Here is a 19,202-nt window from a genome sequence, read left to right as displayed (position 1 = left end):
TTATACTTGGAATTGATGTAGTCAATAAAGGGAACAAAATTCCTTTCCTTTGCAGAACCTCACCAAGGAAATGGCAGACTACTGTGTGGCGCGAATGAAACCTTATGTGGATCCGAAGACAGAGCGTCCCATCCCTGGAGCATTAGACTACATAGACTTTACCCATACGCTATTCCAGAATTAAAGAGAGTGTAGCCACTAAATCACTTTCTGTCACAGCACTATTCCTGCCCCCACCATCGTTTATTTTGTCTGTATTATGTGATGAGAAAAGTGTGATGCTTGTGATTAGCACTTGCTTTCACGTAACAATATTGCAGCTGTTTAGAGAATATACCGGTGGTGGGACATCTTTGATGCATCCAGTTGTTCATCAGATATTTATAAGCTTATGGGGGCATTTTATTGCGATAAAATATTTTAAACTTGTGCTTTCTGTGCATGGACTTGGCATGCACTTGGTGAAATCAAGTGAAAAGCATCAGAACTTTTTCTTAAGGTTTATCTGGAATATACTCTCTTAATAATGAAATTTTATACACTGTTGATTCTATAGAAATTAATCATTTGCTTGTGCTTGGCTTATAAAAATGCCAGAAAGTTCTGATGAATCTGTCTTTTTGCTTGTTAGCAATGAAATTGTGGCTCTAAAAATGGCCTCTTTGGCTATCATCCATTCATGTAAGCATTCATAAGGCAATGGAATACATTGTGATTGGATAATGTAGTTATTTAGTGGTGTAGTAAACTTCTCTTCTTTCTGCTAAAGTGTTGTTTTTCTGTTTAAAAGTGCCTGTAAAGTGGTAATCCTTATATGTATTCCTGTGTACCCTACTAGATATGGTATATGATCATAATATGTAGGTCTTTGCTCACCTATTTGTCAACTGTCATGGAAACTAAACTTATCACGTTCTTTACTGCGATAGAAATCATGCTAAATAGTTCAAAGAAATGATGAATTACTCACACTTGAATTTTTCCAAAGCTGCTCATATGCTCTGTGAGAATTTTCACTGCTGAATTTGAAATTTCAACTACAAACACCGAAGTTGTAATTAATTTCTTTTGCTGGAGTGACCATTATTTTGGTTAAGTGAAATCAGTGACATATATGTATTGAAAATAGGCATTGAAATCTCATCATGCATAATATCTTGAGTCAATGAAAAATGATATGCATTTTTCATTGCCTATATGACCTAAAATGTCATGGCCATCTTCATCCGTAGTGGGCAACTTTTTGATCGATATATGTTTCTCTCTCTGGCTTTTCTTTACCCTTTAATTATGGTCGAGGGTATTAATAATCCTTTCTTGAGATACACAATGCCCCAGAGGTTTGTCAGAAATGTAGTTCTACATGAGGTAACACTAGAGCTGCGAAAGTGATATTTTTGTCCTTGATGAAATTTGCAAGTTCTCTCTCCTTCAATGTTTTTTGTTCAAAATATTTTAAATTTTATTGTATGTTTAACTAGGCTGTTTCTTTAACAGTTTTATATAAAATTTAAAATTGTCAAAACCTAGGTGTAACAAATAAATTTACTGTTATCTCTAGCTGAAAATTCAAATTTTACGTGGCATCTACTCTGAAAAAATATCAGCAAATCTTGAGGATTTATTTGTAAAAACAAGCAGAGGAGTATGATCAAGTTGCTAAAAATTGGCATTTACCACTTTAAGAAGCAAAATTGGAAATGCTGTAAACCCAGGATTTTTTAATTACACCTAAGTCACTCACAATCTCTGGCCATGAGCATTAGGAGACATCAGAAAACATACCTATTTTCCAAGTATATCAGAGAACCTCCTATAAATCCTTGAAAATCCCTATGGAAAAACATTTGAAAAATAAATGCTTCAACTTTCAAATTTACTCCCACTTCAAAATTCATTCAAACATGTAGGCCTTAGTGGTGAAGCAACCCACATCACAAGTATGTACCACTTTCTCCTATTTTTATTGCTTTTACGGAGCAGTGTAGGTAACAATCAGCTTTCTGATCAATTACTTTAATACCTTAGGTAGAGCCAAATTTACTAAAATTTTCTATTACCCACTTCCTCCATTTACCTACAGACAAAGTTGTGGTGAGGGGTGAAATGAGGGGTTTTAACTTGGGTATAATGATTAATGAAGAAGTCCTAGAATATTCTATGAACAAAAAAGGTCTTGACTTGCCAAAAAAGGAAGAGATGTTCAAAAAAGTCTCTTACAAAAGTTGTCAAAAATATCTGAACTGATGAAATTGGTGAAGATTTATATTAAAGCACAGCAGTCCCACTTTTATAAAATTCGAAGGACTATTTGAATTATAACGATGTTCTTTGAGGAGTGGGAGAAAAGGAAAGCTTCCTAGGCATCTTAAAAAGATGGAAAACATAATGGACCACATCATGAGGCATTTGACCTGCTGAAGACAATCATCAAAGGACAAGAGGATAGAAAGAAGACAAAGGAAAGCCCAGAATGAATTACATTGGACAATTATTAATAATATTAAATATAAGCAACTTGAAAAGGTTATGTGGATGGAGAGCTAGCTGCATCAAAGGATTTTTGACTGAAGGTGATGATGCAGGGTACACTAATTCACCTAGAATGATCTCTCTGAACCTTAAGGGAAATTTTTTCCAAACTGATCTTCCTCTTATCACAGTAGGGCAAGGGTGACAACATATACAGGTATTTTGATCAACACAGCGATTATAAAATAATATGAAATGAGTAAAATAGTCTCACATACATTTAATCATATTTTTTCCAATTAAGTGAGATCTCTATACAAAGTCCATTTGAAATTCCTTAAACATTCCTCCATACACTCTGTAAGTTAGGTAAATATATACAAATGTACACTGGAATATGTACAATTTTGAGTATGTATCAAGAAAATTTTGAAAAACCTCTACTCACCACTGTTTGCGAAATGCTGGATTTCTTGGAAACATTAATTTAACACTACTTCAATTGTTGCAGTAAAATAATGTGAGTTAGATGTGTTGCGAACAAACACTAATAGTTTTTTATTCCAACTCCTTGTTTTTATAAGTGCCTCTAAAGCTGCCAGGGTAACATATCCATAACCCATTTCCCTGGCTTCTGAAAAGGAAAAACCACCACTGGTAACAAATCCAGCCACTTCTCTAATACATGAATTTCTCACGCACACAACAGGGGGCAGATACAACTCTTCCATATGCTTCATGTGAAGGGTACAAATGTCTGCCGTAGCTTTTGGTCCCATCAAAGGCTTCGTTACGTCATCAGATGCATCAGAGGACTCCTCATCAGCTGCCCTGCGTAATTTCACTCTTTTCCTGCGTAACTTTTTCAACCTTTCTTTGTGTTCTTTCCTGGCCTTGACTCTTTCCTCCTTAAACGGATCAGGGTTATTGGGTTCTTCCAGTACAGTGAGTTCCAGTTTCTGTCCGCTGCCTTTCCCATTCAATACATCTTTCTCAATGGGAAGACAGATTATTGCATGTTTAGCCACAATGCCCTTTTTGCAAATGGTTACCCTCACAGGTATAAGACAGTGATCATCAACTACAGGTGGATCTCCATCAGTGATAATCTTGACTAGATTGCATTGAGGCAATTGCTGCCCTGAAACAAGGTGCTTGGAACCATAAGAAGATTTAGTCTTCCCCCACACCTTCTGTGCTCCTTGCAAGGCACTAGCGATGAGATTTAGCTTCTGAGTGCTTCGTAAAACATAGAATGAGTCTTGACTCTGTTTGCCATTGGTTATATAATCCAGGGTTTGGGTGGAGGACCACTCGCGACACAGAATACTCCAAGGAAAAGTGAATGGAGACGAAATACCCAAGTGGATGTAGTTGGGTCTCTTACTGGGTGGGAGCCTGAAAGATAATAATAATTTAGGCTATTAATTAATTACGTATGTATTTACTTATTCATAAGCCAAAGTAGGACCCAGTTAAGAAGCCATATCATAATATAAAATTATTTTATACAATATTTGATTAATATAATGAAGGGGAGATTTGAAGAAGTACCCTGAGGAAGGCCAAGAGACAAGACCGGAAAATCATTCTACTGTAAAGATCAAATTGACTGGAATTTTCAAAAGTAGGTGCAACGTAATCTTTATATGTAAACTAGCTGACCCGACAGACTTCGTCCTGTCAAAAAAATTTGTAATGTGGCAGTGTTTTGTTCCTACCTTTTTTATATTCTTTGCAAAAAATTATCCTGAACAGAACCGTCACCCTGGTAATAATTCGGTGTGAATTATGCCTGAACGCCTTTAAGGCAGAATCCCCTCTAGCCGATGAGGCAACGGTGATTTGAGGAGGCCCGAGAGCCGGCAGGCTCGAGACACTTTTCTTGCTCTTAGTCGACGCGCCTTGCTTAGGGGTGCGTCGGCATCCGAGCCGACTTGCCGATCGGGGAAACCGGGGCTCCCGGGGCGTATCCAGCGCCGACGGGATGCCTCCCCCAAGCTGTCGAACATGGGTGACCGACTGAGGACGGCGTCGGGTCTCGGAATTGTCTGTAGACGACTTTGGTACCGAGCGGGGTGTTGTACTCGGTAGAGCAGCTGCCACGCTGCGATCTCTTGAGACTCAGCCCTAGCTTGGGGGATTCGTCTTGCTTTACTCGGCGAGACCCCCGCTTTCGAAAATTTTTCAAAGTCCCTCCGTCGTCTCGGGTCCGGCTTCGGACTTTGAAAAATGTCGTCCGAATTCCGTCGTCCCAGGTTCCGGACTCTGGACTGAAATTTTTCGGCACTTCGAAAATCGTCAAAAAAATTTTCTTCCCTTCGAGCGCCTGCAGATTCGTAGGTCTATTCCGTAGTATGATCGTACTGGTGCCGTAGTCTGATCCCGCCGTGGGTTGATCTTTTTTCGAGATCCGAAATTCCGTCGTCCCAGGTCCCGACTCTGGACTTCGTCGTCCCAGGTCCCAGGTGTGAAAAAGAAAAGGGCTGTTTTTAGGGTTTCCCGGCATTTATTCGATTTTTTCTCGCCGTAAGAACCATCCTTGGACTTCAACGAACATTTTAAAAAAAGAATTGGCTAAATTGGTCCAGGAGTTGTTGAGTTATGCGCTTACCAACACATTTTGCGATTCATTTTTATATATAAGATTGTGACATAATATGCCAGAGTCTGTTATTCAGTGGCAAAAAATATGCACATTTAGTGGCAAACTCCTAAGTCAAATTTTCTTTTTGTTCTCACATTTTTTTAGCACTCCTATTTACAGGAATAAAATGCTCTCAAAATTTCAGGTACCTGAAATTTTCTTTGATGCTTTTTCCACAATTATTAAATGCATAATGGAGGGAAAAACTGAAGAAAAATTTCCTTGAGGAAGGCTAAGAAATTAGAATGTAGGGCAAGTAAAGAAGGACATCAGGGAAGTGAAGGATATGGCTTAGGAAAGGAAGAAGTGTAAGGCTGCAGTTTATCAACCTCAGGATAGCAGCACTATGAATGAATGAATGTTATTTCTTCATGCACCATGATTGAGAGTAACCAATTGCCATAGGATGGTAGGCCTCAAAACCTTAAACAGACTTATGAAGGTTATATGGCCACAGCAATAACCTTCATAAAACACATATTCATATTATATAAAAACAATGCCATTTTCCCCATGGAATAGGAGTTAGCCACTTTAACACTAGAACCCTGGGACCATTTAGTACAGCTTAACTATAATCATGAAATAGAAAGTTTGTACATTCACCCACAATCGATAGACTCTGAAACCATTGCACAGATCATCGTGAAAGTTAGCACTTGTATTTTATCCTGAAGAAGGTTTTTGTACAATTTACTTTCTCTACGCCTGTGTACTCGCCTTCAGGGCCTACAAGACCCCCATCACCCATTTAAAATACATTGGGTTCCATGCAGCTCATTCTATTGGTTTTGTTTCCTGCTTTATAACACTTTTGAGACGGAGGAGTCCTCGCCTTAGCATGACTGCTGTGCTGAGCCCCGAGAGATTCTTCCGTCCCCTCCCCGTACGGAGCATTTTTGCAGGACATTTGTTAAGAAGGGTGTTGCGGATAATCACACACCCTCAGCATCAACCTTTCTTGACCCTTCCTAGCGAGGAATCTACACTGTCTCATACTCCGAGGGTAGTTGGGCTCCCTTCGTTCAGGGTTTATAACCATACCTGCGGCATTGGTTCGCGGTCAATCATGGTTCGTTTATATGAATTAGCTATATGGATAATTTTTGCTTGAATGTAAATTGCAGACTTCGAATTGAATTCTTCGTTTTATTCTGAGAATTTTCAAATTTTGAACAAAGCTCTACCATCAATATTAACGCATTTAATGCAGCAACAATTTCCATGCTGATGTTTATACTGAAATCAAGATATAAGTTAATATTTATTGTAAAATTTCGTTTAATAATTGTAAACGCTGCTCAAAAGACAAACAATTCAATTCTTAATTCATATTTTTAGAGAAAGAAAAAAATATTTATTTCGCAAAATGACTGGATAAAAAATTGTATGACCGCGGTTTACCGCTAAGAGGGGTCCGGGCACCTGCTCCCGGATTTCAAGCATAAAGCCTACGCCCTGCAGTGTTGTGTCCCAAAACAAAGACATCGCACAACCACAACCATCATAAAGGGGGAGCTAGGAAACTTATATATTTGGCATTCGTTCACCTGCATGGGAAAATCTGCGACGAAAATTTGCGGCTTTCGTCTCCTGGGTCAAGAAATGACCAGATGCATATTTTCGTCTTTAGTGGGGAAAAGGTTAAAAGTACTTTCACTGAAAACAGAGGGCTGGTTTTATTTATCTATTAATCAAAACCATTATCTATGCTGGAGGCTTAAGGAAAAACTCACTTGAAGTACTTCTGCTTAGCTTCTTTCTCCATAAGTTCTGCTTCCAATTTTCCTGCACAAGTATCTGGAGGAGCAGGCCAGCAACATTGTCGGCTAACAGGAATTTCCCCGAGAATCTCAGCATCACGAAGTCCAGCAGCCCGAGCACCCCTCATCACGAGGGCAATCCACAAGGGCTTACCCCAACCAGCTGGGGCAATGATGTCCCAACCACTGCCATAGCCTTCGAAGGAGAAAGGATTTGATACATTGCAGCCAATGAGCACTGGTGCTCTGCCCTCTGGCGAGAAATTCACAGGATATGTAAAAAATACTAATATACATAATTGACTATGTATGTATTAAAAAAATAAACCCCTTGGGACAATGTAGAATAATCCACCTTTTTCTGGACTAATCACACATTCATTTTGTTTCAAAGGACTCTTAAATTTAACATTTTTATTGGAATAACATGGAGCAATTTACCATAAAAATTTTCTGATTCAACCTAGGTTTCAATAAAACTACACTAGACGTTCGCTTTACAAATAAATTCGTTCCAGAGGATCTATCACTAAATGAATTCCATTTTATGTTGAATCTTCATTATTTCCTGACAAAAAACCAATTTAAAGAACATCAGCACATGCAAATGCTAGTGTTAAGAATGTGTTTTGTAAACAAATAAGGCATAGAAATACATAAGCAATGGCATATTGTGTGAGTAGAAACTAAATCAGTAAAATTTGAAAGTTATGCAAAATCATTTCAGATCATATTCCGAATCATCAAAAGTCGAACCCATCGTAAAGCGGGGATCCACTACACATCATCTTCAGGGTGGTAGCGGTGGGGTAGTGGCATTGAAACCTGGGACGAATTGAAAAGTTATTTTTGTTGAAAATTGTACCTTGCAATTCCAATGCAAACAATTTCCACTCCATCCCGTTAAAATCTTCCAATTTTACCAGCATAGGCGGATTTACGGGGGAGGGGGCACCTACCCCCCTCCCAGACGCTTAAAAAATAGACAAGATTTTCCATACGATTATCATTTCGTTTTATTTTGTGTATTACAGATCCTCAATCATTAAAGTTAGTGTTACTAACTTTCACATCAGAATAAAGGGAATATGTTCTACATTAATAGCTGCATTTTGTTTTTAATCTCAAATATGAAAAGACCTGTCAGACCCTTGTGCCCCCCAGAAAAAAATCCTGGATCTGCCCCTGACACAAATTATACTTCATCAATGAGACTCATGTAAGTTATTTCCTGAAAAATGATACTGTACTCCCCAAGTTGAACAAGCTGATAATTATTGATGTCAAAGTTTGTTTTAAAAAATATTATGTGTTAGTAATTAATGATGGGTTAGTTCCAATTGTCTGTTGGTTCTAATTGAGTTTCTGCCACTGATACTCAGGTCAAGGTCTTAATCAGAGTTCATTTTCATTGCATAATTTTCAAAAGCTATTGATGATTTTTGTAATACAATTATGAAAACTGCATAAATGACTCCTCATTATAAATATCTTGGAATTATAAAAATCATGCTATTAAATGGACATGTATTATGTAAATTATACATATATAGTTAACAAATTGTGTACTGCACACACTAGTTCAGTACCAATTGTTTTTGGCTTCAGTTCCGATTGCAGTTGCAAGCTCAAGAACCATTGGAGTCCATAACCAAACCAACCAATCCCTATTCATAGCAAATAATCAAAATGATAACATCAATGCAAAAATATTTTTTTCCAAACCTAGTCTTCTGCTTGTATCCTGACTTCCAGGTCTCTGAACAAGAAGTATGGGGAGTCTAGGGGGTTCATCTCCATCACTTGCAGAAATTGAGGAATCATCTGTGGCCTCGGTCATTCCAGGCACAAGGTTCTGAGAGCGTATTTTGTTCATTTGAGCATCTGATGGCTTGGAACTGCTGACTGTGTCTCTTATTTGAGGGTCCCACATGGGACTAAGAGGCAGACCTCCAACTCCCTTCACAGCATCTATAAGATGGATTGGACAAAGGTGATTAAAATTCATTATCAACCCAAAGAAAAATAGAAAAGAATTAGATGTTGCAAAAATCACATGTAAAAAGTATTTTATTGGAAAATGTGGTAAGATTCAACACAAAATGCATAAGAAATTAGTGTCCACCATCATTTTGCTACTTAATGGTACACAAAGCAACATATTCAAAGGTGCCCGGTGACAATAAAGTAAAAGGTACAGATGGAATAAAAGTCCTTCAATAATGGACTTTGACTACGAGCAATTCCATGGTTTCATGCAAAGAATTCGTACAAATATTTTCACTACTTTGCACACTTAACTAAAATATTATATATAAAATCATAAAGTCTTCTCTGGTTCTAATCTGAGTGTGTAACAATCATGCTGGTGGTGTTTTGAACTAGGCAATTACATGTAAAATCTATTTTGAGTAATAACATAAAAATAACAATGTTTAAGAAACTTATGGTCTATGAGACTTAATACCATTACATTAAGCATGCAATTTTGCTACAAAGAATGTTAATACACGGAACTCATTTTATGGGGACTAAAAATTAAAAGTGGTAGCACCAAAACAACTTACCAATATTGCACACGGAGTCCAAGTCAACAGCTTTAGTTCTTTTTGGTGGTAAATTTCCCCGTGGATCAAGAATGGCAAGACCCAGGATCATACTTGGAGAAATATTGGCAGGACTGGTGATGACAGACAGGCGGTCCCACAGCTCCCTCTGTTGCTTGAATACATCCTCCCAGGCCTCCAGCCATCTTGGAACCCCATCCTTTGGCTGGGGGGCGATTGCTAGTGTTTCCCTTAGCACAGCATGTGATAGTGGGCCCGTGAGTCTCAACCTCACCAGCCTATCCTTTAAAATTTTCATTTTCACATTGTTTCCAGAGAAAAGTTCAGGCACATCACCAGTAGCCTCCGATGTTTTGGCTTTCTCGGACAACTTCTCACCCTTTCGCTGGCGTTGTTTGAACCCAGCAGAGGACTTTTCTGATTTCAGCCTCTTCAGTGGTGGCTCCCCCTCAGAGTCTGGACGACAATTCTCAAAACTGAATACCTTCATAAGCTCTTCTTTCACTTCCATGTAATATGATGGGTGGACCCACAACCACAGCACTCGTGTCTGATCCGAGTCTTCACCGCCTCCATCATCTACCTTGACATTACCGTCACCATTATCATTACTTTCACGAGTCAAAGAATCATCATCCTCACCCACGACCATTGGTTCACTACTTCCGCTGCCCTTTGGGCCACCAAGTGGCTTCCAAAGGAAACTCACTCTTCCAATTGCACCATGTGGATACTTGGAATCTGAATGGAATAACATGATGGACCCTTCTCTGTCCCCATTGCACCACATTTTTGCTTGGAAAGAAAGACCGCATTCTTGCCTGGTAAGCATACTCAAACCTTTCAATACACCAGCAAATGATCCCATAAGCTCAATGCAGACGAAATATGATACATCCTGACATAGAAGAAGAGAGGAAGATTACTCAGGAGAGATTTCTTTATATCTCTAAAATATTTTCATTTAAAGGATGCCTCAGTAATTATAGAAGGATTACCTGCAATAAACAATGGTTGGCTGCCCCGCGATAACAAGCTCTAGAACTTTTGTCATTGGGAAAATGTGGTAATTTATAGCCCCATTTACTTATCATGTGGAACCTACAAATGAGCAACAAATTTAAGAATCATTCAACGAAAATTTATGCACACAATAATTTAAATAAACAAAGACTATTCTTTACCTTTTGGCATGCCAGATGTGAGTTTCCAGCCACACATTCACTTTTGCACGACGATTATATGCTTCCAACAAATTACTAGGCCGACGACGGTACTTCCTACTGGGTCTTTTGGGTTTAGGGGGCAAGCCACCTTTTTCCATCTAAAGAAAACAAAATAGAGGGAATATATACTAGTCCATGTCCTACACCGAGATGAGTGTACGACCCAAAAAAGACCCTTACCTGTCGCATGTGAGCCTCTCTAAGCCGCCTAGGCATTCGCTTGGCATTGTGGCTCATTATTCTCCTTCGCATATGTCTAGGCAAACGTTGAAATACCAAACCAGTCCTACGAGGTTCCTCTGTGGGACATAAAATTGATTAGGATTTATTGAATTGGTTCAAATGCTCCCATTAATAAGACGTAAATAACGGTGAAAGGTACTTACGGAGTGCTTCACTTATAGACATTATTTCTTGAGCTCTGGCAGACGCGAAATCCATCAGTGAGAAATCTTGAGGAAGTTCTTCTGTGCCTCCTAGAAGCAGATCGAACTGGGGACGATTTCCTTCCATTTTAAGTGAGTTCTTCGGGAATCGTACTTAGTACTTTATGAATGTGAGGTTCCCTGAGGTAATAATACCATGAAAATAGAGATAATAACAATATTATCCACCACACTTCACATCCACAACATTTGAATCAGCCTTTTCATCCTTCATGCACATGTTTTAAACAGTTGCAAAGCGAAATAAAACTGCGTTGGCGGCCGCCATCGTTCAAATGGTTCAAATCGTTCAAATCATGTTCAAATAGTTTCAAACGTCCCATTTTCCAACGCCTGAAAAAATTTTATTCACTCTTCTTTTCGATTATATTTTGCCGCAAGTAACTGTTTGAATTTTTTTCCCAAATTTATCCAGTTAATACCCGATGAGGAAGAAAAAGTTAGAAAAGTATACTATTTTTTAAGGAGAGGTTTGTAATTCCCGAAGGCTCTTGCAAAGTGCAGATGCTTTTGTGTGTTAAATCGGTTAAATCCATAATTACCCTACTATTTGCTTACAGCAAAGGAAGGTTCTCGTCTTCCAAATTTCCGAATTCGGAAGCTCTTCCGAATTGAAACCTTTAGGCGAGAGGAATTTGAGGTTGTTGCGTCATTACTTCATGTGTGTGTACTGCAGACCGATTACTCATACAAGGTAAGAATACAATCGCGAGCGTATATTACGTTCACATTAATCGTTAGCTGAGGATAATCGAGAGGTAATTGAATTTGGTAATTATTGGTACAAACATTCTCTTATTTCTCTCATAGCTCACTAATTTATACATTGATTAGCACAGTAATCCTATAAAGTTTAACTGGTTCTATCCTGACCTGGTGACCAAGGACGGATTCATGATTTTTTTTCTAGTAGCGGGGGGAAAAAGGCCTCACAGACACGTGGTCTTCTCATATTTGAGGTTAAAAACAACATACAGCAATTAACATACTCTTAATATTCTCTTTATTTTTACATGAAAGTTAATTATATGGAAATTTATGATTGAGGTTCCGTAATGCACAAAAAAATTTAAAGGTAACTGTAATAAAAATCTTGTCTATATTTCAAGCGTCCAGGAGGGTGGCAGGTGCTCCCCAGAGATGTATCCAACCTCTTAAGGGAAACCTATAAATAGCTAATTAGGCTGAACAAGCTGCACAATTAATTTCCTCAAATGATGCAGTGTTCCTGAAAAGAATACATGCATACCTTGTTCCTAGTTTTAAGAGGTTCATACACTTTAGTAATCCATGTGGCTTGGAGGCACAAGGATATAATGTGAGTGCATAATGTGCCAAGGGTTATTTTTCTCTTTAGGTATTAGGGTTTCCCGTCAGGTTGTCAAGAAAATGAGCCTTTTCCCTGTTGATGTTGCCCGAGTCATGACCCGATACATTGAATGCGTTAATGACCTTGCTGGCAACCCAAGAGCAGTTTATGAACATTGGGAAAGCTCTAAGTTGTATTATTTAGTCTTATTACATCATGTTCTAAATAAAGCAACTAACGGAAATGCAGTCTTCTACGATTGCAAAAAATCTTAGGATCAAATTATCTTAGTATCTTGTATTGCACCTTTCATATATACTTCATGATAGACACAAGAGTCCTGGGGCCCCCTAAGCTCGGGACCCTCAGCAAACGCTGACTAGCCGACCTGGCCAACCCGCCCCTGGTTTCACTGTGTCTTCGTTGTGATGGAGACTCTTCTGTTGTGCAGAAGCCTTCGCAGCAACTTGATTATACATGTATATAAGGAAATACCATTTTACGATATAAATAAGTTACAACTGCGGTTCTGAAATGTTCAGCAATTCGGGCAGCCCCACAATGGGTGCATGCACCCCTCATATGTATCCGCCTTTTGTCATTCTCCAGTGACACCACAGTTTGAAAGCATCCAACCTTGACTTCTCTGCTGCTGTTATCTTCAATGCTTCACTGCCATAAATGAACAGGCTCCAAATGTATGTCATAATGAATCATTTCTCAACTGCATTTTTTCTATTCCAATGTTTAGGAGACTCCTCTTCTTGAAGAAAGCCCTCATAGTTTGTACAATTATTTTATTTATTTTGTGCTTTGTCCATCGCTGGTCACTCAGTTACCTAATAAGAAGAACTTCTTTATCTCCTCAAGTTCATGGTTTTCTAGTTTCTAGCCAGTGTTAGCCTCTTTTCTTCCACTGCAGACTAATATATCAGGTTTTTTTGCATTGATTTTCAGCCTATACCTAGCCACTGACTTTGCCGTATTTATTTGAATTCTCATTAAATATTTCTCTGTCTCTGTTTGGACTAGAATGTCAATGGCAAATCTTGTCTTCAATGGGTGCTCATACACAATAGAAATATAATTTGCATGTAGAATTTATTTAACCAAGCTGCCATTCAAAGGGTGTTCTCAGTGAAGTTACCTTTGCTCTTTGCCTTAGAATAGGGTGGTTTCCAATTTTTTTAAATTGCCTAAATCGAAAGATACTCCTGGAGTACGCATTTCACTCTCTTAGATTTTCGAATGAAGATATGTATCTATTTTACGTGATTTATCGAAAAGTGAAAATTTTCAAGCGCGGGAAAATGCGACGGCTAAGTAGGAATGATGGGAAAAGTCCGTGTGATGTATTTCTGGTTCCCACTGCCGCCCTGTGAGGTGACCTTAAGGCGAGGCTTAAGAGCTGATACGACGCAGGCTGCTAGCAGGTAGCGCTTGGCTTATATATGGATTATTACTACCTTATCAAACGAAGGAAACTTTCCGACCTTAGACAATTTTAATAAGTGATTATTAAGACATGTTTCCATGAGCTCTGTGACTCATGCATGCATTGGTAATCTCAGACGATGTAAAACTCCTATCCTTTCGTGTAGAAACTAGGTCCCTGTGACGTCACGTGGAGTGGAATCGCATGGATGCCAATCTGGCCTTTTTCAAATGAGGTTAAAATTCACCATTGCCATTCGTTTAAACTGGGATTTCTAAAACCAAATAATTTGTATATTATGAATACACTAATGGTGGGTAACGTATCTCAATCAATTCCTTTCGTTTTCTTAGATGAAGGAAACTACTCTATTGTATAGGTGCAGCTGAATCAAGAGGCCTCAGCTTTTTTCCAAGAAGCCAATTTCCACTTTTTGTTACTCGGAGACTTTTGCTCTTTACTTACTCTTACACCCATTGCTCAGAGAAGTTTTTACACAGCTCCGTGTTATTTGGTTTGACTTTAAAGTTATTACTTGAGAAGATTACCCTGCCTTGAGAACTTTACCCTGCTGGCCTGGAGGAATAATTGATTGCAACACAAAATTGTTTGCTTGTTCACAACGACTAGAAGCAGTGTCATTGAGACAAGATTTACCGGGCAACCCTTTTTAAAAGGAACTAAAGAGGCTTTTAAATTATTTTTGGGCTAAAATTCAGGCAATTTAAAAAAAATTGAAGATGGCTCCTCAAAAAAAGCTCAATTTTATCTAGATAAAATTGAGCTTTTAGCCCTAAGTAAGGAGCACAGCAATTCTGAAAACTATTGAAAGTCTACCAAAATGGATTACATAAATTTGATGCATTGTACAGATTTTAGTGAGCAATGTTGATTTGTTTTAAACTAGACTAAAAACTCTTATTAGCAGTGAGGTCATTGGTGGTTACTCAAAAGAAGGGGTACAGTCAAACATATCTATTGAAGGACTTTAAGAAACCCATCAATTGTGTTATTCCATGTTAACAGTCCTCAGTTCACTATCACCAAAAGTTGAATTGGGAATTTTTTTAAAACAAATCTTCAATTTTTTTAAAAATTGCCTGAATTTTAGCCCAAAAATAGTTTAAACGCCTCTTTAGTTCCTTTTAAGAAGGGTTGCCCGGAAAATCCTGTCTCATCGCCTTTATATCTCCCACTCATTGCGCGTGATTTGGTTTCCAGCAGAGTCCTCTATACGCTTGTCGCTATATTACGTCCTCCACTAGAAGTTAAAAAATTGCAGTCTAGAGGACTCTGGGTTCCTCAGGCGATTTTCTTCAGTCCGCGCTGTGTTCGCGGGGATCAAAAATCTTCCAGCGGAAAGCATCACGCGAGATCTTGTCGCCCAATTGGAAGAAAACAGTGTGGAACTGGGCGACCCTAAATTATTTCTTGCGAAGTAGACCAGTGGTTGCATTTTCTAACGCCAATCCACCAACAAAAACCACCGTCACGTTTATTATTTGTGGGTCAGGTGTAGGAAATATCTGTCTATTGTGCTTTCGGTACCCATTCTACTGCCGAAGTAGCAGTGGCGGATACAGAAAACACTCAAGGGGGGGGCGCAAAAGATATATTGAGTTGCCTTTACTTTTATCATGATGAAAAATAATCAAGTAACAGGTAGAGTAAAATAAAATTTTAATTAAAGTAATTATACACATATTTAAGACAATGCCATCTTATGATATAAAAAAGTCACAATTATGGTTCTGCAATGTTTGGCGATACGGCCGGACCCGCAAGGGAGGGGCGCGCGCCCCCTGCGCCCCCCATCTGTATCCGCCACTGCGAAGTAGTGGTTGCCCGAAAGAATTAAAACCCTTAGTGATAAAAATTATTGTCTCCATTAAATTCGTTGAAAATATTCATCGACTCGACTCTTGATTTTGGCCTTAACATTTCTGTTTTCAAAGTTATTGCAAATCTACCTAATTTTATATCACAGGTTTCAACTGCTCTTATTCTCGCTCCATTTGCGCTCTTCTGCTAAAATGAAGATTTTTCATTGTGAAATGCGAAATTCACTAATTAATTAAGGGGATTGAAACATAACTCAAAAATACTTGTAAATATACGGTATAATCTCTCAGGAAAAGGTTACATTTGGTTGTAGTGGTATTTGTTCGAGGTGATCTTCAGCTAAGGTTACCTGCGCCGTGAGGAGAGGCTAGTGATGGATGGAAATAAATACGACGTCGGCGTTAATCTGTCCTTACTGATAGGCGCCAAGGAGATCACGGATTAATGTCCCACCCAATGGACAGAGTATTGTGACTGGGATCGATATTTCTCTGAAAAATCTCAGCCACCATCAAGACTTGAACTCGGACCCTATGGATGGGAATTTGGATTTCTCTCACGAATATTACGCTAAGTATTCCCTGGCATTTTAGCCAACACGCCAATACAATTCTCTTAAAGTACGGCGAAAATTTTATAAATGAAATTAATTAGCTTAGATTGGCTAACTTTTTTGGAAATTGGTAGTCTAGCGGGTGGAGTAAGGAGGATGGCGGGGGGAATCTTTACACATATGGATAATAAAATTGACTCATTACGCAGCCGGCATAGTCATATTATGCATTTATCTTTCCTGAGGTTTTGTTCCAACTTTCTTTTATAGTTTGGCTCATAAAAATATGTTAAGTTTATCATAGGTTTCACCTAAAAACTTCATCTATTTTTATGAGAAGCAATCATTTATAGGCCACGTATAAGATTGCGTCATAGGTATAGGTGGTTTTGATAGTTGAGGGTAGATCTCACCCCGGGCTAAGCCAGAGGCGTGTGAATTTCACGCTAAAATTAGGGGGTGGCGGTATCGCCTTGCACTTCAAGGATTTTGCTGCGGGGAGCCCACGGGGCTATGAAGACTTCACTCGGGATTTCTAGATCTCCAGTCTAACGCTCTACTCACTAGACTACCACACTCCACCAAAAATCCCATGGTTTAGAATTTTATTTCTCGATGTATATCAGACACCATCTGCTCTGTAAAAATGAAGCTATATTTTAGATACAGGCTTTTGAGTTGCATTCAGTTTGCCTTTTCTCAGTCATGACATCACGATATCGAAACTGGAACCTATAAGTGCCGTAAAAAAGTTTATTGATAATCTAAATTCGAAGTTTTATAGTCGTAAAGTCATGTATTGTAGGCGCATGATTCGCAGATTCAAAATTTTTCTCTCATATATTTTCTCTCAATTTAATTACATGGACACGAAGGAGTATAGAGATTTCATCAAAAGCTATTTCAAGCATTTCCTTTGGTAAATTTTTCCGTCTCCCATCAAAGGTATTGTGGCTGGATGTACAGTATTGGCTTCAGTTAAATATAAAAATAAGGGTTTAGTGTGCTGGCTTCCCACCTAAATAGTCCGTGTTCCAATCCCGGCGTTGGCAGAAAATTTTCAGAGGCTGTCTGATCCCTGCATGAGTGCTTTGTGGAGGGCACTTCAAGTGCAGCACTCCGTCCGACGGATGGGACGTTAAGCCGTGGTCCCTTTTGCGCCTTTGGCTAATGCAGACTCCGCGCGAATGACCTTAGCTGCCGGTCGCCTCTTCCCAGTACAACGATTTGGAACGTATTGGTGGTGCAAGATACATTCTACATTCTGCAAAGGGAATCAAGGTTTCTGTGAATTTGAGTGGTGGAGAATTTCAATGGGGTTTGCGTGCAAGATTTTTGTCCCAGCTGCGCTCTGACAAAGCGATGGCCGTCAAGAAAGGCGACTGGAGCCTTTCGATATGATCAGTTATGATTGTGCGGAAAGAATTCATCTTCGCAGTCATGATGACAGCAGGCCACTCAAGGGTGTTTAGCAGTGGATATTTTGAGCAGACAGTGACGACTTCACGATGGGTGTTTGTATACAAATTCCAGAAATTGTTTAAAAGTTTGAAACTTTACGGCTTTGGCGGCATTGGTTTATACAATCCAAATTTGAAAATGTTTAGGTTCTGAGACCCTGATGTAAAAGTTCACTACTTTTTCGCTCTTGAAGAGTCCTATCATGTAAAAATTCATTTTTCGGCCCTCTCAAAGCTTATAGGGAAACGTTCCAAGGTGACCGTAGTTAATTCTCCCTAGCGACAGACGAATTAGGCCTTCAATTTGAAGAACTCTCTTCTCAGTACCAAAGCAAAGACTATGCTCTAAAAATCTCCATCGCCATAGAAATTCAAGGGCGGTTCCTGTGGAGGAGAAACCTACACAGCATACCTACTTCTTTAATGGGCTCATTCACCATTTTATTATTATGATCGATTGCGATAGATCTTGAAAAATAGAGAGATCCTTATTTTCCATTTTTCGATCCGTAACCTGTTACTGCTACTTGGGGTGAAAATTGGACTAGCTCACTGATAAGTTCATGACGTCACTGGCAAGAGAGGTCCCTCAATTGTCATCACCAAATCTCGTTCAAATGTTACCAGGTGATAGAAAATAGGTACCCATGAGGTGTATTTTTTGTAGCCCCCAACGCTCAATACTTTTCGAGATATTAGCGACGGAGAGTACCTGGGAAATTCCTTAAGATATGAAACCCCCACTAGGTATAACAATACACCGTCAGTACTCTTCATCCTTCTAAATAACAACCTACCTACGTTAGTAGTAACGCTACGCTAAGCATACGCTGCTGGTTGCATTAATTTAGGCGTCTTGCTGGCGCTTTCCGTCGCTAATATCGCGAAAATGATTGAGCTTTGCTGCTGAAACAAAAAACACCTCTTGGGTATCCATTTCCTATCCTATCACCTAGAAAATTTTGAAACGAGAATTAAATTTGGACGAGATTCGGTGGTGACACTTCCCTTGTGAGTCTTCCCGAGAAGCTCACGGCTTCTTCGCTACTTCTCTGCCTCGCACATTCGTCTCACGTGGTTCGTAATTACTTACTACCTAATGAGCGATTATTTCCGTTAAGGATCGGCTGTCTATGGACGAGTTAATGAACCATAACTTTATTGATGTCACTAACTCTTGAAAAGTGGGCAACTTTTGAATTTTTTCATTATAAAGCTATGAGAAAATGGCTGAATGAAGAGGACTTTTTCGTCACGACCTTTATTATTTTAAGTCCACGGTCATGACTTATCTTTCCCTTCCATCCACGGAGTTATATTATTTAATTTCGATTTCGTGTCTGAATGAAAGACCCCATTCGAAACCCGTTGCGTTCGAAAATGTTTTTAATATAATCAATCAATCGGCCTAAGCTTGGCTACAGTCGTTTTAATTTTTTTTACTTTCTACAACATAGATAACGTCGGGTTTACTGTAAGCTC

General features: G+C 39.0%; 2 protein-coding genes across 3 annotated transcripts in view; one reads left to right on the top strand and one right to left on the bottom strand.

Moving 5' to 3' along the window:
- LOC124154053 (spectrin alpha chain) overlaps positions 1 to 768 on the top strand; it is a 48,631-nt gene extending 47,863 nt beyond the window's left edge. For both annotated transcript variants that reach the window (XM_046527551.1, XM_046527552.1), the window contains exon 41: positions 56 to 768. In XM_046527551.1, coding sequence (XP_046383507.1) covers positions 56 to 184 — 129 coding nt within the window. In that variant the 3' untranslated portion in view covers positions 185 to 768. The remainder of the gene's footprint in view (positions 1 to 55) is intronic.
- Positions 769 to 2,732: 1,964 nt separating this feature from the next.
- On the bottom strand, positions 2,733 to 11,340 carry LOC124154052 (ribonucleases P/MRP protein subunit POP1). The gene is made up of 8 exons (XM_046527550.1): positions 11,062 to 11,340; positions 10,856 to 10,974; positions 10,634 to 10,773; positions 10,448 to 10,550; positions 9,450 to 10,347; positions 8,608 to 8,853; positions 6,856 to 7,078; positions 2,733 to 3,870 (listed from the first exon to the last, which is right to left on the bottom strand). Exons 1-8 carry the CDS (start codon positions 11,186 to 11,188, stop codon positions 2,955 to 2,957), a joined length of 2,772 nt encoding a protein of 923 aa, XP_046383506.1. The 5' UTR covers positions 11,189 to 11,340; the 3' UTR covers positions 2,733 to 2,954.
- Between the last annotated feature and the right edge of the window lie 7,862 nt (positions 11,341 to 19,202).

This window comes from Ischnura elegans, chromosome 2 (assembly GCF_921293095.1).
Source record: "Ischnura elegans chromosome 2, ioIscEleg1.1, whole genome shotgun sequence".
NCBI classification, from domain to species: Eukaryota; Metazoa; Arthropoda; class Insecta; order Odonata; family Coenagrionidae; genus Ischnura; species Ischnura elegans.
The sequence above is the reverse complement of the archived record's forward strand: the minus strand, read 5'-3'. Positions and strand labels throughout refer to the sequence as shown.